The sequence below is a fragment of the Sinocyclocheilus anshuiensis genome, unplaced genomic scaffold (assembly GCF_001515605.1).
Source record: "Sinocyclocheilus anshuiensis isolate Anshui unplaced genomic scaffold, SAMN03320099.WGS_v1.1 scaffold1673, whole genome shotgun sequence".
In the NCBI taxonomy this organism is placed as follows: Eukaryota; Metazoa; Chordata; class Actinopteri; order Cypriniformes; family Cyprinidae; genus Sinocyclocheilus; species Sinocyclocheilus anshuiensis.
The window spans coordinates 165,482-187,918 of record NW_015538012.1 but is presented as its reverse complement, the minus strand read 5'-3'; the positions used below and the strand labels follow the sequence as shown (position 1 = coordinate 187,918).

Sequence of the window (22,437 nt, the reverse complement as noted above, 5' to 3'; positions counted from 1 at the left end):
GAATGCACATAAATGGAATTATATAAAGCTGGAGGATATGGATTCTATTTTAGATTGTGATAGACCAGATATATTTTATAATGTAGACAGTCTTGTGCATCCTGAAAGAATTAAACTGATTGTAGAATACACAATATGTGAAATTTGGTCCAATTCGCTTGTGCCATTTTGTATATTACTACTTAGAAAAACATAAAAATGAAACATAATTCAATTAATAATCAATTAAAGTGCTTATGGCACAGAGTAAAATAGGATTGTGGGGTTAATGTGTTTTATAAAGCCTGTTTTTGCAAAGGAAACTCACAATGACACATTTAGATGCAGAAATAGACAATTTGACTCGCTTCACTTATAATGTAATAACTCCTGTTTAGAAGCTGTTATTTGAAAGATTCTTTTTTTCTGGTACTTTTTGGCATCTAGTGGCATCAAACAAAGTAAATTGCGAGAGCTGGACCTAATAGAACCTGAATTACAGAATTTAAAAAAAATTATTTATTTTAAAACTCCAAAAGCGCCTATGTTTTTTTGTGTTTATTGTAATATTTGAAAAGTATATAATGTTATTTATAAAGAATTACACTCATATTTTGTAGTTCAAAGGGTTTTCTTTACAATGAAACAATTTTTTTTAATTTCCTCCATTGTATGCGTGTAGGGTAAACATTTGAATTTGAGTATGTCAAATTTATGCGAAAATACAAAAAAACGCCCAGAGCATAATATCCATTACATAATTACGATATTTGGAATGTGTTATATAAGTAAAATATAATGAATATTAATATAGTACATATATTTATCAAAACGCTTCTCTTTAGAGCTGTTTCTTGCTAAATAACAAGTTACGGACATTAAATTACTTTCCTGAGGTAAATGTTAGGTGACATATTGTTTACAAGCTGTTTTACATTACATCTTGAAACTCTGAGCAATTACTTGAGACATGATACATTTCAGTAAGTTGTACTGTGTCTTTCAACATACCTTTTGAAGTCAATTCGTATTCATTTAGCGCTATAACTTGTAGTAAAGTGGAAGAGATAATCGGTTCGCTCGCGCTCCTTACAGTAGCTGCATTGAACTGCAAGTTAAGAGTGTGTTAGACGAATGCGTTGCAAGGTAAACAAGAGAGTGCCATCTAGAGGAGAATACTGATAATAATAGGATTTACTTTAAAGGGGTCATATGGTGTTGCTAAAAAGAACATTATTTTGTGTATTTGGTGTAATGAAATGTGTTTATGTGGTTTAAGGTTAAAAAAACACATTATTTTCCACATACTGTACATTACTGTTTCTCCTCTATGCCCCGCCTTTCTGAAACACGTCGATTTTTACAAAGCTCATCGTTCTGAAAAGCGAGGTGTGCAGTGATTGGCCAGCTATCCAGTGTGTTGTGATTGGCCGAATACCTCAAGCGTGTGACGGAAATGTTACGCCCCTACCATACTGTGATGCCCTGTCCGGTCGGAGCGATTATACAAAAACATTAAAACCCATTATAAACGAGGCATTTGTTGCATCCAGTGGGGACATAATTACGGATTATAATGACTTATACTATCTTTTTACGCGTTGCATCACACCGCGTAAACACAAAACCATGTCTGCATTTGTGATCGGAGAAATGACAAACAACAAGCGCTACTCTACACTGCTCAAAACGTAAAAAATATATAAAAAACTTACTTACAGTCTGTGAGTCAGAACAGCCGGCATTGTAGTCTACTCTACCAGGATCAGGAAACGGTCCTCCATAAAATGCACACATCTGAATATTAGGGTTGAACTGTTCTGGAACAGTGTTGTAAATACAACTTAACCCCTGATTTCTAGTCGTGTCCTATGGAAGCCCGTTTCCGCCACTGAATAAAAAAAAAAAAAAGGGAAATTGCGACTTTTTATCTCGCAATTCTGACTTTTTTTCTCACAATTGCGAGTTTATATCTCGCAATTCTGACTTTTTTTCTCACAATTGCGAGTTTATATCTCGCAATTCTGACTTTTTTTCTCACAATTGTGAAATATAAACTCGCAATTGCGAGTTATAAAGTCAGAATTGCGTGATATAAACTCACAATTGCGAGTTAAAGTCCAATTTTGAGGGGGGGGGAAAGACTGATATGTTCTCGCAATTGCGAGTTTATATCTCAGAATTGCGAGAAAAAATGTCAGAATTGTGAGTTTATATCTTGCAGTTCTGACTTTATTTCTCAGAATTGCAACTTTGTCTCGCAATTGCGAGTTTATATCACACAATTCTGACTTTATTTCTCAGAATTGCGAGTTTATATCTCTCAATTATGACTTTTTAACTCACAATTGCAAGTTTATATCACGCAATTCTGAGAAAAAAAGTCAGAATTGTGAGTTTGTATCACTCAATTCTGAGAAAAAAAAGTCAGAATTGTGAGATAAAAAGTCGCAATTACCTCGTTTATTTTTTATTCAGTGGCGGAAACGGGCTTCCATACGTGTCCTCTTTTGGAAGGCCAAACAAAGTAGTTTCGCTTTCACAACGAAACACACAGCGCCACACACGGCGGGCTTGAGTGAGCGGAGGCCGGCGGCTAGAGTGAGCGGCAGTGCTTAATTTGTAAATTGCGAGGGCCCGGAACAAAGTGGGGTGAAGGATCCGGCATGATTAGAGGAGGGAGAGGTAACGGAGCATTCGCGCAATGGAGGACCAGCTTACTTCTCGCTCCAACAGCGTGCATCTTCTTACAGTCATGCCATTTCCAGGCCTGGAAAAGTTTTGGAAAAGTCATGGATTTTTTTCCTTAAATCTCTGTATAATAGAATTATGTTTAATCTGCTTTCGAGTTTATAATGAGGGAAGTTCCTGCAAACATATCCACACATACTATCAGATTAAATCAGTCATTTGAAAACAGCGCGAGTGATTCAGCTGTACCGCGTCTTCTCTCACTCTCAAAGCGGCTTCACAACAGCGCATCTCGTCTGCACTACTGCACGCTGCGATACAAGACTTTTGCTCGGGTTTCGGGACAGTCGACAGAATTGTCACTTGCCTAATCGAGTCATTGTTGCATCGTCACAAAACTGTATCATTTGCACATATTTTTAAGTTTAAGCCATTCGATACTCACGTGCTCCAAAGGGGGTTTCCTATGCGCTCACAGTCACATCCATAGCGCGCATATCGCGCCGCCTCGCGAGTACCAAATTGAGTTATTTTTCGCAGCTTGTTGCGCTTACGCGGCCAAATACACACAAAAAATGACGTCAAAATGGCCGTCCTGGCGATTATCCTCGTAAGCAAAGTCGGTTTTGTCTTAACTAAATGTAAACATCTGAGAAAGAAAATACATGTGTATCAGTATTGGATCTGTGCATTCGGGTTGATGCATTCCCTCAGCGACCAGCACGGATCAGCTCTAGGCATGACGAAGCAGATATCGTTCTCTTTTGGAAGGCCAAACAAAGTAGTTTCGCTTTCACAACGAAACACACAGCGTCTTCACGACATGGCAGCGGCGGCAACAATACTACAGCGAGAATAAAAGTTACGCCTTCTTTCTTTGCCTGAACATTTGGGTGGCGTTATGCAAATCTTCCCACATCGTGACGTAGACATGTGGGGGCGTGTTAGAACGAGCCGTTTTAGGTAGGCGTGGCTGACCCTTAACTTTTATAAAGAATATCTCTTTGGATTTGAGATTTTAGTCTTTGCAACTTTACAGATCTTCTTTATGCACCAAGAGCTTGTAACACTCCAAAGAGAAAGGAAAAATTTAAATCGCATCATATGACCCCTTAAATAAAAAGCAGTAGTATCATATATTAAAATTTTTGCAGAAATAAATACAGAAAAAGTTCTATTTATCTTGAAAATCAAACAATTTTTTGGCCCAGCCCTAGTTGGCAGCTCAGCTTTCTGTTTCCTGCAGTATTGGAGTGCTGGACTTTTCCTCTTTTGGGGTCACAAAAGCTTCACCTTTGTTTAGATCACTATGGGTCTCTGATTGAATGCTGATAGGATTAGTAAACCCAGGATCGAGCCATGCATTAGTACTTTTCATGTTGTCCCCAGGCTAATGGTCTTTTCTAAATTCTCAGGTAGTCAATTCTCAGACGATGACCTTGTGGATGTGGGCAGTGATAACTCTTACAAACCTGACAAAGGCAAAGGTGACAAACTTAAACTGCCTGACAGATCCTCACATTGTGGGACATGTCAAATAAAAGTAGGAGTGTCATTTGAAATGTTCATATTTCTACAGGTGGAAGAGGTGGAAGTAGTGGCGGAAGCAGTGACAGAAACGGTGGCAGTGATTTGGATCCTGCTGATGACAGCTACGGTATGATTGCGTTAAATAGTATTCAGGGCTATTAGAAGAACATTCTGTATAGCTTTTGCTGATTTGGTACAGTTAAATCTTTTATTAGTGGCCAATGTGTTCATTCATAGACACCATGGCTGAGACTGGAACCATTGCTGGTATTGTGAGCGCTGTTGCTATGGCTCTGGTCGGTGCAGTGAGCAGCTACATCTCCTACCAGAAGAAGAAGTTGTGCTTCAGCATACAGCGTAAAGACAAATACATTTTCTTTTTAATTGTTCCACACTGTTTGTATTTTTCCATGCATTCATTATCACGTGCTTTATCTTTCCACAGAGAGTCTGAATGCAGATATGGTGAAAGCCGATGCCCCAGATGCTGTAGTTGCACAGGAGCCACAAGGTATTGAACCCGTTTATGTTGCATTTATGAGGCAAATGTCTTCATTTAACATTTTTTGGTGGAATTTAAAGAGCAGGTCATATGGTATTTTAAAGTGTCCTAATATTGTGTTGGAGTCCTCTACAACAGGTTTAAATGAATCTAAGGTCAGAAAACATTGTAATTTTCTCAGAATATACATTTAATATTAGAGTCATTTGCCAATGATTTCGAAACGATTCGTTCCAAGCAAGTTCGGAGCAAACCCCTCCCTTCCATAAGCCTACTCTGCTCTGATTGGTCAGCTGGCCAAGCCTGTTGTGATTGGCACAGAGAAAACAATAATGGTGGATACGTTAGCCGAGTGCTAACGTGACTAACTGATGAAACAATACAGTTTGTAAACCAAAATATGTCTACTGTAATGTTTGAAGAACGACAGACAAAAGACACTGTCTTAGCTTTTAATCAGAACGCAGAACAGCTGTATCACAGGCACAGCAGCCTAACTAATTCGCTCGTCTCTCCCGCATTAACCCTATAACTGCCGGTGTTCTGACAAATAATGCTACCTATCAGATTATGCTACCAACACTGTATTTATCCTACTGTAAGGGTAGGGTTGGGGTAGGTGTAGGTGTATGTTAATAAAGCCTCACACCTTATTAATATCGTGCTGGAAGCAAAATCTGATAGGTAGCAGTTTTCTCTATCGAATTATGCTACCATCTGTTTTAATGGGAGGCAGCAAAATCTGACAGGGCAGCACATATCGTCAGAACACCGGAATGCGGGTATGCTCAAATTTATAGATTGTGTACCTTCCTGTAGCTTTATTAGTTATTATTTCACTTGATGGCGGCGCCAGGATTGTTGTAGAAGGGTTTTAGACGGGAATAGCACTCTCTAGTGGTAATACTATCACTAGATAGTAATGCAGATCTGAATGTGCAACAGTTGTACATGTTAATAAGCCTCACACCTTATTAATATCATGCTGGAAGCAAAATCTGATAGGTAGCACTTTTCGCTATCAAATAATGCTACCATCTGTTTTAATGGGAAGTAGCAAAATCTGATGGGGTAGCACAAATCGTCAGAACACCGGTGCAGCAAAATAAACAGCAATTTCACAATTATTATAAAGTCTGTGCGCTACACTACATTCTTTATTATTAAACGAAGTAATTAGAACAACTTCAGTCTACATTAATCAACACATTCTTAGGAAATAGTGGGTTCACAGCGAATTATCAGAACTACTTCAGTAAGACAGTAATATCGTGCTTTACCTGGAAACCTAAAGCTGCACTAGGTGTACATCACATATTAGCACAAAAACTTGATATTTTGAGAACTCAATTGAAAATATACCCATAACGTATCAATCATACTTACAGGTTGTGGTTCGGAAAGCTTGTTAGTCCAAATAAAGAAGATTAGAAGCTGACGAAGATAAAAGTCAAGATTAGAGAAGCAGTCCTCGGTAAAATATGTAAACACTAACTAGCGGAAGTGTTTGTGGGCAGGTCAGAGTCGTGGGCAGGCGGGGATTATGCAAATGTGTTACCCAGTGACGTATACAGGTAACAGGCAAAAGATTCGAAAATATGACGACTCGTTAAGGCGATTCAGAATCGACTCTCTCTTTTGAGAGATAATATCTTTATTTATCGAGCACTTTTTTGACTAACAACTTTGCAGATTATTTTCATTTAAGGATAGCTACATTATAAACTGCAAAAGAGATTTTTCAAAAACCCATATGACCTGCTCTTTAAAGGGTACATTCGTAGATTTATAACTAGCTTTGTATTGTTACAATGTCGGTAGAATAAGTAATGAACGATGTGCATTTTTTTTTATTGTTGGGATTTTAAGATATCCCAATTATTTGCCAGTAAAAGTCTGCCAGACCATACTTCCTCATATTGCCAGTGGTGAATTTTATTTTTATTTCCAATTATAATTTTTTTTTTTGTAAAATTTTCATTCCTTCTGTTAATTTTTCTAAACAATTGTGGTCTTAGACTGACACTTGCTGGCGTGGATGTAGTATGGCGCAAAAAAGTTTTTGGTTACGGATGCCATTCACTAGCACAATTATCACCTACAATTTATGTTCAATGATAGAAAAACTTTCTTTAAACTTAGTACACCTTAAATTAGTCTTAAAATTGCAATCTGTTTATTTACATATATGTGTGTGTGTGTGTGTGTACTTGACAGAATGATTAATAATTGCGTTATTTTCTTTCCTACTCCAGTTCAACAAACTCTTCTCCAGCCTCCCAATGCTGAGCCGCCGACAGAGGAAAATGCAGTGTAATCTGAAATGCATCATCCAAACTAAAGAGGGCGCAGTTCTAAATCGTTGTTCTCCAATTTGAATGCCACTGTATTTCCCAGCGCATTTGCACCACAATGCCCTTTTTGAAGTACCAATGTGACTGTTTAAATCAACCTTAAATATAGTCTAATAATGTTTTTAAATTCTATTTTAACTGTTCACATGCAACAATGTAGTAAGCCTGTTTGCAATAATATTGCTATGAAATGGAAAACACCTAATAATTTTCGCATGATCTGCTGAGACCCAAGAAATCACACTTGGGTCTTTTTACAGAGGCCCATACAAAGAGTCCTACAGACACTGCGCTAGTCTTTTTGTTTGTCAGTTTAGCCCATCATTCCTATTGTGCACAAATGCATATTAATGTGATACGAGTGATTAATCCAAGGTTTACAAAAACAGCAGATTGGATAATCATAGAAATCTGATTTTAAAGGTCAAGACTGTTTTCCTTACACTTTCACAGCAAGACAGGCTTAACAGATCAGTTGCTGTGGAATCTGCAATTGAAAAAAAAAGATGAAGGATTTGTGAAGGTTTTTATTGTTGTTGTTGTTGATGTTTTAACATGTTCTGTATATATTTGCCTTGCTTTCACAGCAATGTGAAAAGATTGTTACACATATATGCAGGTTTTTGTGTCTTAGTGAACTTTTTACTAGAGTGACTTTTTGAGGAAAAAAAAAAAAAAAAGACGAACACCTAAAGTCAAAAACTAACCAACAGCTGCTTCCTTCTAATTTGCTTTAAAAAAAAGAAACAATGACTAAAATTGGTTTAACTGTGAAGATGTGTTGACGTGTGTTGATGAAGAAGCCGTGTTGACTGCATTTGTGCGTGTTAGTTGGATGTCAGTGGTTGCGATTCCTTCTTTTGAGGAATAGTTTGATTCAGCGTGATCGGAATGAGTAGATACATTAGCGTCAAGTAACTTGTGGGTGGAAGTAACCGAAGTTGTGTTTTCATGTTAGCGCAATACTTAGTCTAGTAACTCTTCGTATCGCTAATTCTGATCCATCGCCTTTTGTGGGGTTTTAAGGGGTTAATGTGCTTGTATATTGCATAACGTTTCCAAGTTTGTACTCAAAACCGTTGTATCAGTGTATCTCTATTTACACTTGTAGCAGTAAATGTACATAAATGTTTGTGCCCCCCACTCCTTTTGGATTACGGGGAGTAGTTTTTTCGCCCTAGCTTAGTGTTTGTATCGTTTGTAGCATGTTTGAGCTTTAGCTTTGAGACTTTTTAGAGACCTGTTACACCCTCGCTAGTTTTGCTATTGCCTTAATGAGTCTCCAGCTGCTTTCCCATTTTGCTAATTTCCCCCACTTCATTTGCCAAGGGTCTGAGCTTGACCAGAGCCCTCATTTCTCCTGATTTGGAAGGCCACCATCTAGAAATGGCAAGTTAGCAAAACCAGATTAAAAAGCGGCTCAGTCCTTACCATCCTCTCCCCCACTTGAGATGCTCCAGATTTTCCTGTAGCTGTTGTTTTTCACTGTGAATTCAGGTGCACCTTTGTTACCCTCAACCCAAGCCCTCGCCAATGGTGCTTTCCTTCCCAATGCCTTACCACGCTAACATTAGGGAAGACACGCTAGCTTACTAACACAGCACTAACAGTCACGACCGTTAGAAGGGCTGCCTCACTTGAATGTCTACAAACTAGACGTACTAGGTTACGTATGTTGTTCCAGTTCAAAGGTGTGGTCACATTCTCTGAAATTTCGCAGGCAAAAATGTCCAGCATCAAATGCTGTTTGCTCACGCAAATCACTTTCAAACCACATGGCTTTCTGTTGATTTGTGTGACTAACTTGCATTGCGAATTCTGCACGCCGAAATCATTTGCCCTTGTGTAAAATTCCTGATCACATTGATTCTTGTTGAAATTACGCATGCAAAAAAAAAAAAACACAGAGCAACGGTAAATGTGACCTCACCTTAACACTATTGCAGTTTAAACACATCTGAAATATTGTTTACTCACACGCCCAAGATAAAGCAGATTTGCGAGTCGAATGGTAATGATGTCAGAGACATATCGGCACAGAATGTTGCCTGGTACTTTCCTTTAAAGGCACGTCCTACCAAGGCTTTGGTAGAGTATCTAGGGTGAAAATCAACAAAGAGAATGTTAGCTGAATGTAACTCTTTTTACTGCTTTGGCTACCAGAACAAATGTAGCTTTTTTGGTGCTACACTTGTTAGAAATGAAGAACACCAAAGATGAAATGTGATGGTTTTGCCTTTTTGCATGTTCTTTGACTTTGGTGTGAGTCTAGTGATCCAGTGGAATGAATTGAAACAGCTGAGTGAAAGGTACAACGGTCTTGGTTAAGGCAAATGTGGAAATTCAAAAGTGTCTTGAACATTTTCGACAACATTATAACCTGTGTTGAACTGCTTACAGATTTGTTGCTGTGGACGCATTATGTGACTGTTAAAACCTCCCTAATTCCTTCAATTGACCATCTACATTTCTGGGTACTAATAGTTCATATGGTGGATGTTGCATTTGTAAGGATCTCTGGGCTCTCTCTGGTGTCGTTTGGCCAGTATAGTTGCAATTTTGTCAAAACAAGGGTGTACGCGCTGAACTGTACAGATACGCATGTTTTGGATTCTAGCTGTAGATATTAAAGGTTTTTCTTGTGTACTGGGTTTATTTATTAACTTGAAAAATTTGTTATTGGGACATACGTTTCTGAAGTGTCTTGATTTGCACTGCCAGTTTATGGTACTGCCACAGATCAGACTGTAATGCTATAGCTTTAACTGTCATTGAATGAACTTAAATTTGGCTTTGATGTGAACCTCAGAAATACTGACTTTCAGCATAAAATCACACAGTTTATATATCAGTGCCTGCTCACTCAAATACAGACTGTGATAAAAACACAATTAACTGCACAGATATCAACTGGCAATCCTCTTCTAGACATTTTAATATTCAAATGTACTCAAATTTCACTCTATCTCACTTGGTGGTAAAAGATCGGCATAAAGAAACCCAATAATAAACAATTTATCTTGTCTTTGATTCCTTCCTATTTATTTTCCATCGAGTCAGGTTGCAAGTTTCTGGAGTCAATTTTTTTTAACAGAAGTAAAAAATGTGTGTATAAAGAATAACCAGGGTTGCACAAATACAAAAATACACTCAAAAGAAAAAAACAAAACAAATACACAATATATTAATTTTAAGGTGCATTATGATTATTACATATAATTTTTTTAAACATTATATGGCATCCCCTGTTCAAATGATCTGAACTGTTGACCATTTGTAAAGTCAAAACACAGAGGATTCCAATTAAATAGGAATGGCTTAAATATGGGAGCGATTCACAGATAAAAAACAAAAATTATTTGCACTTGCTTAATCAATAATGAGTGGATATATACATATAAGATGGTCCCTATTTACCTTGTGTAAACATTAATTTCAGTAGTACATGAAAGTACAGTAGTAGTGCAGTAGTAGGCTGTGCACATTAAAACCTAATTCCACTTTCATACTAACAAGTGCTACAGAAAAACAAAAACAGTATGTGGCTTCAAATTGGCAGTATCGCAAAAGCAATAGCAATTCAAAACTCCATTCCTTACAAAAAAAAAAAAACAATCTAGTAAAATCTAATAAAGTATTTTTAAAACTTAAAACTTGAACACAAGACACAATATGAACACAAGCTGATAGGTAGAGGAATAAGATGTTCATGTAAGATTTTTTTGAGTGAAAAGTTAAAAGGTTGGTCTGGTATTGGCACAAAGGCAGGCAATGCTGAGGCAGTAAAGAAAAACTATTACACAAAAACTACAGAAAAAGCACAGAAATGCTGTGAAATAGAAAAAGATGCTCATATTACACTGACTACATACAAATAAATTATTAAAACTTGTGTCAATAATTACAAGTCAAGTTAAAAGCAAGTGAAAATACTGGCCTATTTTTCATAAACTCAATTACGATCAAACGCTTTCATGGTTATCAGTCTATAAGAGCAGTTCCACACAAACGAAATGAACCTGAATTGTGTGGGAGACTGTCCTTTTTTTGGGTGTTCATGCAAGTTTTCACAAGTGTATGTGCTGGGCCTCTATAGCTACATCTTGCCCAAAGCATTATCCAGTGAGAAACGACCAATAGACTTAGACTTCACATTACTATGTTTACTGTAACCTACACATTCTGTTAATGATGAATTCCCTAATGTGAGTGTTGCATGTACTTTACACAGAGGTGTGTAGAGGTGTACCGCCATTTGAAGGAGAATACGCATGCTCTGATGAAGAGGAGATCGAACGTGATGAAGATGCTTCTTTCTGTAACTCCTCCACCTTCCTCTGTAGCTCTGCACGAAGATACAGCAGCTCCTTCAGGTTCTGGTGCACAGGCATCTGATCAAAAGTCAAAAAGAGCTGGTGTCAGTTATAAAAGCTCTAGTTTTAGTAAACTAGCAATCCAATGCATTGCTTAAGCTAATGTGTTGAGAACATTTTGCACCTGTGGTCTCGTGCGGGGGTTCCAGCGTACGTAGTATCCAACCCAGAGCTCCAAATGTCTGAGACTGGCCAGAGGGTACAGAACATGGTTTTCATAGTCCACATAGAAGGGGTTGGTGAAGTCCTCTGGCTGGCTATTGATGTAGGACCACAAAGACACCGTTTTACTGTTCACTTCCTGAAAACAGAAGGAAAAATGTGCAAATGTCAGCATTGGAACATCTCTAGTCCATCAAAACTACTACTATTCCCCCTCCCAGTGTTGGCACTGTGGCACATACCTTTTCCACTCGCTCCTGTTCGCTGTTGTAAAGGAATGTACCAAACAGACAGCTGTAGAGGTGATCCAGGATAGTGATGAGGAAGAGCTCATTAAACTCAAAGGCAGTGGGAAACTGCGAACACATTATAAAGACATTCACAGTGAGTTCCAAAACACCAGCATCCATTTCATGGGAATTCACAGGAATTAGGCTCAAACACAAACATAACATTTTAAACAAACATTTCACTATAAATAAAAATGTTAGACGTTAGAAAGCAAAAAAGGTGCAGCTCACCTGTCTCATCATTTGCCAAACACAGTCTATGAACTGCACAAATAGAGGCGAGCGCTCAGAGTTTGCATGATTTTCATCTCCGTGACCAACACGCTATGACAAAAAGAGATTTTTAAAAAGAAATTAATACTTCCATTCAGCAAGTATATTCAAATGACAATAAATACATTTATAATTTTACTAAATATTTCTATTTCAAATAAATGCTGTTCTTTTAAACTTTCTATTCCTTTTAAATCCTGAAAAAAAAAGTTTTGCAGAAAAATATTGAGTAGCAAATAGTGCTGTCAAACGATTAATCGCATCCAAAAATAATTTTTTTGTTTACATAATATATGCGTGTGTACTGTGTATATTTATTATGTATATACAAGTACACACACACATGCATGTATATATTTCAGAAAAATATGTTGGGTTTATATATTAAATATATTTATATACAATATATATTATATGAATATAAATATAGCCTATGCATGTAAATATTTTCAAAATATGTACTGTGTGTGTATTTATAAATACATAATAAATATACACAGCACATATGCATATATTTTTTTTAAACAAAAATGTTTATTTTGGATGCAATTAATCGCAATTAATCGTTTGACAGCACTAGTAGCAAAACAATTTCCAACATTGATAACATGCCCATCTGATTAGCTGAATTCAGTTTTCTACCCCACATATGTGACCATGGACCACAAAACCAGTCTTAAGTCGCTGGGGTATATTTGTAGCAATAGCCAGTCATAAAGGACATCATCTGAAAGCTGAATAAATAAGCTTTCCATTAATGTATGGTTTGTTAGAATAGGACAATATTTGGCCGAGATACAACTATTTGAAAATCTGGAATCTGAGGGTGCAAAAAAATAAAAATATTGAGAAATCGCCTTTAAAGTTGTCCAAATGAAGTTCTTAGCAATGCATATTACTAATCAAAAATTAAGTTTTAATATATTTACAGTAGGAAATTTACAAAATATCATGGAACATGATCTTTACTTAATATCCTAATGATTTTTTGATGAAAAGAAAAATCAATAATTTTGACCCATACAATGTATTTTTGGCTATTGCTACAAATATACCCCAGTGACTTAAGACTGGATTTGTGCTCCAGGGTCACATATATGGGTTCTCTTTCACACTCAGTGTTCCTCACCGCAGCAAACTTGTGTCCGAAGCTGATCCATTCCTTCTCCAGCAGCACCTGGAAGCCCCTGAGTGTCCTGTAGTGTGAATCCAGCATCAGCATTGCCAGAGAGGTGAGCTGAGCTGTGCGGTCCCAGCCGTCACTGCAGTGCACCACCACAGAGCTCTTACTCGACTCAACCTTATCTGCAATCCGCACTGCACCCACAAGCAAAAGCTAAAAAGAGAGAGTTGACTCCTTTAAAAGCGTCTAATCATCTTAAGCTGCGTGCACACTGTATGCCATGATTCGCCAAATCTCGCAAATCCTAAACATTCCTCTGATTCTAGGCCAAAATCTGTAGTCTTCAATCATGTCCACTGACAGCCGACGAATGACCATTAAAATCAAATTGAACCTGATGACCTTATAAATGCAAAAACACACATCGTCTTCATTTTTTCTATTCAAGGCAAATCATGATCTAAATTAAATCTAGAGACTGCTTTTGTTTGCTTGCCACCAATTAAATTCCATGTGTGAATGCGGCTCACCATCACAGAACGTGTCATGGATTGTTCTAGCGTATGTCCATTTTTAATGAGTCTTGACCACCGTACAGTCTGGCCTTAATGACAGCTGAGATCCCCCAATGTGACATGGCTTATAGTAAAAGTGTGCACCTGGCTTTACTTTCTGATTCAGACTTAAGGGGAAATGACTGGGACAAGTTGGTAAAAAGGCTCATAAAAGTTATTGGAAAAGGTCTTGCATCGTTTCTTTGCCAATGCAACTTGGTTTGATGTTTCTTGACTTTTTGCAGCCACTCTGTATATGGCTAAATCCTATACTCATGTAGAGGTTTCAAAAATATGTTTGTAAATGTGAGTAGGTGAACAAAAATATTGATTGTTAATTCATATTGTAGAAATAAAGATTAGAGTTGGTGTTTACCCTTATGTACTGCAGCCAGTGTGTGGCATCTATGGCTGAATGCCAGTGTGGATCGTTGATGGTAGGGTAGACCACCTCCTTCAGCTTACGCAGAGACTCTCTCATAACATGAATGTTTGGGATCTCCAGGAAATTCAGGTCCATGTTAGGATAGAAATGTTCATTCTCATAACCTCCATCCTTAGCCTGAGGTATGAAACAGCAGAACAGAGTAAAAGAAGATTCTTGGCTTCCATTTTCATCTCCTGACAGGATCTTCAGATGTACATTAGCACAGATGGCTACTCAGTAATTCAAAACTACATTTGCGCAAAACATAATGAGGGTGTGTGCATTAAGTTTGAGAAAGTGACATACAAATCTTTTTCCTACATTTCCCCTAAAAAATACTTAGCAGCATGTTATTTGCATGTACAGCAACATTGATGAACTGAACTGAAAAAGCATCACATAAAGGAAATCACTATTACCTTGTGATTATCAGCCACAATGCTCTGTCGAGCATCAAATATGGTGAGTTTATGGGACTGTGCATTGGCATCCATGATGGCCTGGAGGTAATGCTCATCCTCCTTACACCGGTGGTCTGTCGGGCCCACCATGGGCTGACTACAGCGAACTATAGTGGCCTGAGTTTCTGGGTGGATCCATGAGAGGACCTGAAAGAGAAAATGAGGCAAGGGAGTCCAGGCTGCTTTTGAATGCTCACGTCAATTATTTCAGTAGTTTTTAGATTTTTCCCCCCAATTTTAATATATCTGATAAACATTGTTTACGTGTTTACTGCCAGTATTGTTTATTGATTTCATTCTGTTGTTATTTTAGTATGAACAGCATTTAAAATTAACAAGCACCTGGGCAAAAATGCCACCGAAAGTGAAGAAAAATGCCCCAAATGTCATCATAGAGCCTTACGCAGACACAGCAGTAATCTGTAGCTGGTATACACACTACCATCCAAAAGTTTGAAGCCAGTAAGATTTTTCAAATGTTTTTTAAAGAACATTTATTAACATTTAACATTTACAAGAACACCAAGGCTGCATTTACATGATCAAAAATGTGACCCTGGAACACAAAACCAGTCATAAGGGTAAATTTTCCGAAATTGAGATGTATACGTCATCTGAACGCTGAATAAATAAGCTTTCCATTGATGTATGTTTTGTTAGGACAATATTTGGCCGAGATACAACTATTTGAAAATCTGGAATCTGAGGTTGCAAAAAAAAAAATCAAAATATTGAGAAAATCGCCTTTAAAGTTGTCCAAATTAAGTTCTTAGCAATGCATATTACTAATAACAAATTTAGTTTTAATATATTTACAGTAGGAAACTTACAAAATATCTTCATGGAACATGATCTTTACTTAATATCCTAATGATTTTTGGCATAAAAGAAAAATCGATAATTTTGACCCATACAATGTTTTTTTGGCTATTGCTACAAATATACCCCAGCGACTTAAGACTGGTTTTGTGCTCCAGGGTCACAAATACAGCAATATTATGAAATATCACTACAATTTAAAATAAAATGTTTTCCATTATTAGAAATTTTAAAACATAATTTGTATTTGCAAGCTGAACTTTCAGCAGCTATTACTCCAGTCTTCAGTGTCACATCATCCTTTAGAAATCATTTTTATATGCTGATTTGGTGCATAAGAAACATTTTTTATTATTATCAGTGTTGCAAATAGTTGTGCCGCTTAATGTTTTTGTGGAAACTGTGATACAATTGTTTTAGGATTCTTTCATGAATTCAAAAGAACAGCACTTATTTGCTTGAAGTATTCATTTCTTCAAAACACCTTTTGAATGGTAGCGTGTCTGTATTCACTTTCACCGAGGAGTATGCAGTTGAATGTGTAACTAATGTGAAATGCAGACAACCCTAGATTGCAATGTGTAAACGGAAAAAACACTGGAAAAAAGATGACTTGTAAAGTAAGCTTGCAGACACACACACTCACTTACTGGTATGCGATGTTTTACTCTGAAAGAGACCACTCGTTTGATCTCATCCTCCTTAATACTGGTTGGGGTGATGAGCAGAGCAGGGTAAGTGTCACACACTTCATAATTACTGTTGATCTTACTGATGGTCCAGCTCTCGTTTGGCAAACCCTGCACACAGTGTGGAGACAGAAAAAAAGAGAAGAGAGAACTATATAAAGGCTGAATGAAGCCATATTATTCTCAATTTATGTATTCAGTCAGACAAGTCTATTCTTTTTCAGTGAAGTGCACGTCTCACCATTCTTTTATATTCTGCCACTGGATCATAAACCTTCCATCCATCCTCTGGAAACTGCTCTTTGTATTGGAAGGCGAATAGGGACTGGAAAAGATAAATGAACAAATGGATTGTGGAGACATTAACCAACTTTACTCAGATCTAGTGGCCAATCACTGCTCTGACCGGAGCCATGACATACCAGCTCATTGGACAGGGGGAAGGCATACTTGGTCAACACCTCCAAAATCTCCAGGTTACTCTGTTCTTCCTTTTTATAAGCAAACCTCGGACTCCTCATATCCTATTGAGACAAACCACAAATCATTGGTATGGACAACTTGCAGTTTTTGAGGCTGAAATCTAGAGTTTCATGACAGAACTTTGGATTCAAAATATTACAAAAGATCTCTATTCCTTACATTTTTTTGTTTTAAGAATCCTGAAAGAAATGTATCATGGTTTCCACAAAACTATTAAGCAGCATAACTGTTTTAAACATTGATAATAATAATAAATGTGTTTAAGCGCCAAATCAGCATTAAGCAGAAAGATTTCTGTGACCCCAAACATTTGAACAGTAGTGTATATACATTTAAATGATAAGTGTATTAATTTATTGTACCAAATTGTGCCTAATACTGAATACTGAAAGGAAATCAATAAACAAGATGAACCAGTGGAGCTGATTATGATTATTTCCAGACGAACAGAGATGCATTGTCCATGAATCAGCTAAGACAATAATTACCCCTATAGACCGACTCTATCCGAACACTGACACTGAGCTCTGCGTTGTGGGTGGATGTTTACTACAGGTGGAACAGACAAGCATGTGGGTGGATGGTGGTGAATCTAACCTTACAGATGATCTCCATGCCACTAGTATTCTCCCCAAGACTCTGCACACTGATAGTCTCCAACCTGCTGATGGCACTCAGGTTCACATCCAATATGAACGGTGTGTCCTGCAGAGAAGGATGGAATAAGATGTTTAATGCCATTATTTGGGCATATAACACAATATTAAGATACTATACTGATTTTGACATTGAGAAAGAGAATAAAAAACTAATTTTTTCCTCCATACCCGTTCTAGACTGACAAAGTAGAGTTTGTAGTCTGTGACAGTGAGTGTGCCGGTCACAGCTCCAGTGAAAGGACAGATATACATCACATCTTTAACTGCAGTGACAGAAGATAACAAATGTTAGTTAACTGACACCAAACAAGCAGAAACAGGAAACGAGTCATCACAAATGATCCAACATACCAGCGGTTTTGATTGTCTCTCCAGGGACCAGTGGGACTTCATCCATGGGCGCCTGCCTTCGTACATCCTTGAAAACCTGCTACAGGGTAAAAAGACAACCTCTCAAAATTCACACAGCAGTTATTTTATTCTGCTAATATCTTGTTCATACACTACCATTCAGAAGTTTGAGGTCGGTAAGGTTTTTTAAATGATTTTGAAATAAGTCTCTTATGCTCTCCAAGGCTTCATTCATCTGATCAAAAATACTGTAAAACAGTAAGATTGTGAAGTAGTATTACTATTCTTAAAAAATGTTTTCTATTTTAATATATTTTTAAATGTAGTTTATTCCTGTGATGGCAAACTTACATTTTCAGCATCATTACTCCAGTCATCAGTGTCACATGATCCTTCAGAAATCATTCTAACATGCTGATTTGGTGCTCAAGAAACATGAATTATCATTATCATAGTTAAAATCGATTATGCTACTTAATAAATTTGATGGAAACCATTATTAAAAAAACAAAAGTTAAAATAAACAGTATTTGGATTGCATTGTTACAAAAATTGTCAGCAATTTAACGCATCCATGCTGAATAAAAGTTTTTTGTTTTTTTCCCCAAAAGAAAACATTTTTATTGACCTCAAACTTTTGAAAAGTAGTGTTTTCTCATAATAATATAGCTGCTATCATAAAGTCTGGGCTGATGTAAGGGCTTGACAAAGACCTTGACAGCAGTAAAATAATTGAGAGTGGAAACAGAAGATAGACAAAGGAAGGTTAGAGTAAGCAGGTAGTGTTGAAGCGAGAGAAACTTGCCGTAGTGTGAGATGGCAGTTCATAGTCACTGTCAAACTGACAGCCATCTTCACCAGAGTCCTGAGACTGAGCACCAGACGCAGAAGAAATACAGATTATGAGACAGACAGACAGACAGACAGACAGACAGACAGACAGAAAGAAAGAAAGTGTTTATTAAACAGTTCCTGTGATTTTAGTGTCTGTTTTGGAAAGAGAAAGAGAGACAATGCAGCAAAGATAACAGTTGCTCTTTAGGGTTGATAGGTCATATCCTCATAAGGAGACAGGAAGTGTGATTTAAGGAGGAAGAGAGAAAACACAAAAAACATACAGCTGCTCAGCCATCACTACTTCACTAGAAGATCTGAGCTAATGGCAACTAAATAATTCAAATGTGCGTTTTTGATGCTTCTGGTGTGTTTCAATACAGATCTCAGACTCTGGATCTTCAACCTTACCCTCAAGTTTGGCCTCCTGGATACCTGGAGAACACACATAGACATCATGTCAAGACATTTCCAAGTGATATTTTACCCTATAATCAGAAAGAAAAAAAAGCAGCCTATTTTTAGGACCATTAATATTTTCTACTACCTACTATAATGTAAAAAATCTAATTCTCATTACTTTATATAATATTATTACTTTATATATATTATACTTTATATTGTATTATTATTATTAATTATATACCATTTAAATTGTAAAGAACAAAGTTAAGTATACACACACTACCTTTTAAAAATGTTGGGTACGTTTTTTTTGTTTTTTTTTAAGTGACAGTAAGATGAGACAAGACAGTAAAAAAAAGGTAATTTTACTTCTGCTGAATTTAATTATATAATTTCATTTTAAAAGATTTTTTCTGTCCAGAAAATCAGGATGATTTTCTTTACTGTATTATATGACCCTTCGATAAGCTCCGGCCCCTGGGTTACTGTTACTATCTCAGACAAGCTTTACAGAATATCCCAGACCAATGAACTGGAGATTTCTGTGAGCAGCACAATTTACTAAAATGTGCAAATAATACGGTTAAAAATGTATATTAATCTTACATTTAATTTATGTACAAACAGATTAAGAACTTGTCTGAAAATACAGCAGACAGCAACAATTGTATCTTAAAAACAAGCTTCATTTTTATGCAGAATATAGCTTCCCTTTTTTCCATTTTGAATACGTGATAAAATATGACAATATGACATTCCTTCATGAGATTCATCCTTTAACACCTTGATAAAGCATAAAGAGCTTATAAACAGAAGACAAACACATAACAAAAAGACAGTGTGCAAAATCCCATACTGAACGCACACAAAGGTAAAGCAGACTAACACAAACAGTGGTTATATATTTGTAGCATTATGTACAATTTCTAATTTACAGCTCAAAGCAGTTCAAAGCATTGGCCCTTTTAAAGCAAACTGAGGCCATGTCCACATGTATTTTTATAAATGGAGTTTTTCCTTCCGTTTTAAAAAAAATCTCGGTCCACATGAAAACGCAAACGCATGCTATGAATCACTGTCAAGACGTTTTTGAAAATCTTCACCCTGGCAGGCGTTTTCAAAAATGTTCGGTTTCAGTGAACTGGTGCTGCGTTTGCGTGTGGACGAACGGCCAAACTGCGTAGAAAAAGCTGCGGTTTTAAAAACGCGTTCGTGTGGACAGGACAAACACCCCACTTCCATCACCCTTACCTTGAAATCTATCTTCTTCCCAGCCTGTTGATTAAAAAGCAATATCATAAAGGCTCACTCTGAGGCAAAAAAAAAAAATTAACACTTGGCCACATTCATTTTGAATGCCATGTTTCTAAGCTTAAAGGCACAATATGTAATTTTCGCCACTAGAGGGCGCGTATTCAAAATAAACAAAGAATCAAAGGCGTAGTTTTGATGATGCAGTGACTGAGTGTCTTCATCCCCACAGCCGATGCAATCCGACGGGACTCGGGCAGAAATCATGTTCATGGTTGAGCTAATGATTTATTAACATAGTAGAATGAAGCAGGGTGAGGCTGAAAGCCGTCGAAGCGAAACGAGGCCGCTGAACGAGCACGACACACGGCTCGAAAGCAGCAGAGCTTTTATTATGCACCAGTCGACCGCTTCCGCTCCTTCCGGTCGTGTGTATGTGGGAGAAAAAAGCAGCGCTGTTTCATCATACTAGATACATTTGAAAGTTCTGTTATAATGCTAGTCTGTGCGGTCGTCACCGGTCTAACAAAACGCACAACATATTAAAGCGTCTTTGGTGTTTCCATGTTTTCTACAAAACAAAACCGGAAATCAAAGGGCTATGATGTCATTGGCAGGCGACACAATGACACTATGGACACGGTCCATGTCACTAGTTAAAATTGCTTAAAATTCTTCTAAACATTTGGGATAATGTAAGTACACAAGTCAGCAAAATATATTACACAGTTCTAGTGGTTTTTGGATATCTTAATAAAAAAAATCTTACATATTGTGCCTTTAAATACAACATACAATAATTTATATAAATGTCCTTTCAACTCAAATCAATATTTCACTTCCATATGTTTATTTATTTGTTAACCAGCAGAGTAATAAGTTGGGATCATGTACAGTCAGGACCCATTCATAGGTCCTTATCACTCCGTGGGTTTATTTTGTGGTAACGACCGACTGGCTGTACTTATTTTATTAAATACAGGTCTGATTAAGAGTGAAAAACATTCTCTAACCTTGCATTCATGGGTAATGGCTTCTGGAGGGACACCACCAGAGATCTGGCTGGAGATAGTGGCCGCTATCAGCTGTTTACACCACTCCACATGAGATCCAGTAGGACTGTGTGAGAAAAAAAATAAATAACACACTCAAGCAAGTGCTTCAGTCAATGCATCTGCCAGCAGTGCCAGTCAGTGTGGACTGAAGATGACAGATGGCAATATGAGGTCAGAGAAATGTGTCACAGTCTGATCTTCCATTGGTGAAAAATGCAACAACATTGCAACCTGGCTTTAAAAAATGCTTTTTATGTCTTATTGTTTCAGTTAATGTATCACTTCTTGGTAACACGTTACAGGCTAACGTTACTACCTTAAAATGATGATGGAAGGATGCGTGCTGATAGTTTCTAATGGACAGAAATAATTTAATAAGAAATCGTTTTGATATTAGTGTTATCTGAGCACAAATAAACTATAATATACAGTATATATCAGGGTAAATATCATAACATTAAGCATATATAGGACGCGTCTTATCTCTCCATCCTGTATCGCGTGTTCGCACACCGTAGATCGCTTTATTTATGAAAAATACATATGTAATTGTACATGTTAGCATAAACCCACGTCTTGTACCTGTCTAATGAATCCACGCTGTCTTGTCGAGGTGCAGGGATTGCTCCTCCGAGGTTCCTCGGTTTACGCGGGACAGGCGGCAGCACCGGACTCTCTGAACCCGACGAATGCTGCCGTTTCTCCATTTCTCACCGTCCCGAGCTCCGTCGTGTAAGATGTGAATGTCTTTTAGCTTCCTCTAGTCTGCTAGCGGAATCTCTGTGTTTAGGAAGTCATCTTTCTTTGGCTGTTCGCGTGCAGCAGTCTGCTCTGCGGTCGCCTCACTGCTTCCTGCTCTGCTGCTGCCGCCGCTGACAAATAGCGTTTCTCTTTATTTATGTCGAGGAGGCAGCCATGACGAAATCTTCCCCCTGCTGTCAAACCCATATTTAGCTCACTAACATATCGGCAGCCATATATTGTGTGTATGCATACGTATTTTTTCCCACCAGAAATTACGTTTAAACATAAACATTCGGAAGACTTTATATATTTCAAATAAACGTTGATCTTTTGAAATCTCTATTTAACAAAGAATACTGAAAACAATTGTATCACGGATTCCACAAAAAAAAGCAAGCAGCAGAACTGGTTTTCAACATGCATACCGA

At 37.4% G+C, this 22,437-nt stretch overlaps 2 protein-coding genes across 14 annotated transcripts in view; one reads left to right on the top strand and one right to left on the bottom strand.

Moving 5' to 3' along the window:
• Positions 1–10,079, top strand: part of LOC107678034 (CD99 antigen-like protein 2) — an 18,689-nt gene extending 8,610 nt beyond the window's left edge. For all 6 annotated transcript variants that reach the window (XM_016473175.1, XM_016473156.1, XM_016473182.1 and 3 more), the window contains 5 exons: positions 4,086–4,157; positions 4,250–4,327; positions 4,438–4,557; positions 4,646–4,711; positions 6,958–10,079. In XM_016473175.1, the coding sequence (XP_016328661.1) occupies positions 4,086–4,157; positions 4,250–4,327; positions 4,438–4,557; positions 4,646–4,711; positions 6,958–7,019 (398 nt within the window). In that variant the 3' untranslated portion in view covers positions 7,020–10,079. The remainder of the gene's footprint in view (positions 1–4,085; positions 4,158–4,249; positions 4,328–4,437; positions 4,558–4,645; positions 4,712–6,957) is intronic.
• Positions 10,080–10,489: 410 nt separating this feature from the next.
• LOC107677993 (myotubularin-related protein 1-like) lies at positions 10,490–22,294 on the bottom strand. 8 transcript variants are annotated; one of them, XM_016473081.1, is made up of 18 exons: positions 21,848–22,294; positions 21,224–21,329; positions 20,211–20,234; positions 18,966–18,989; positions 18,526–18,591; positions 17,721–17,799; positions 17,538–17,632; positions 17,308–17,415; positions 16,650–16,751; positions 16,469–16,552; positions 16,189–16,338; positions 14,678–14,866; positions 14,208–14,393; positions 13,284–13,490; positions 12,113–12,205; positions 11,834–11,947; positions 11,554–11,730; positions 10,490–11,447 (listed from the first exon to the last, which is right to left on the bottom strand). In XM_016473081.1, exons 1-18 carry the CDS (start codon positions 21,970–21,972, stop codon positions 11,280–11,282), a joined length of 2,097 nt encoding a protein of 698 aa, XP_016328567.1. In that variant the 5' UTR covers positions 21,973–22,294; the 3' UTR covers positions 10,490–11,279. The 8 variants fall into 8 exon arrangements, with proteins under 8 accessions (XP_016328567.1, XP_016328582.1, XP_016328591.1 ...); XM_016473096.1 differs by lacking the exon at positions 18,526–18,591 and having other exon boundaries at positions 21,848–22,293; XM_016473105.1 differs by lacking the exon at positions 18,526–18,591 and having other exon boundaries at positions 17,721–17,796; positions 21,848–22,293.
• Between the last annotated feature and the right edge of the window lie 143 nt (positions 22,295–22,437).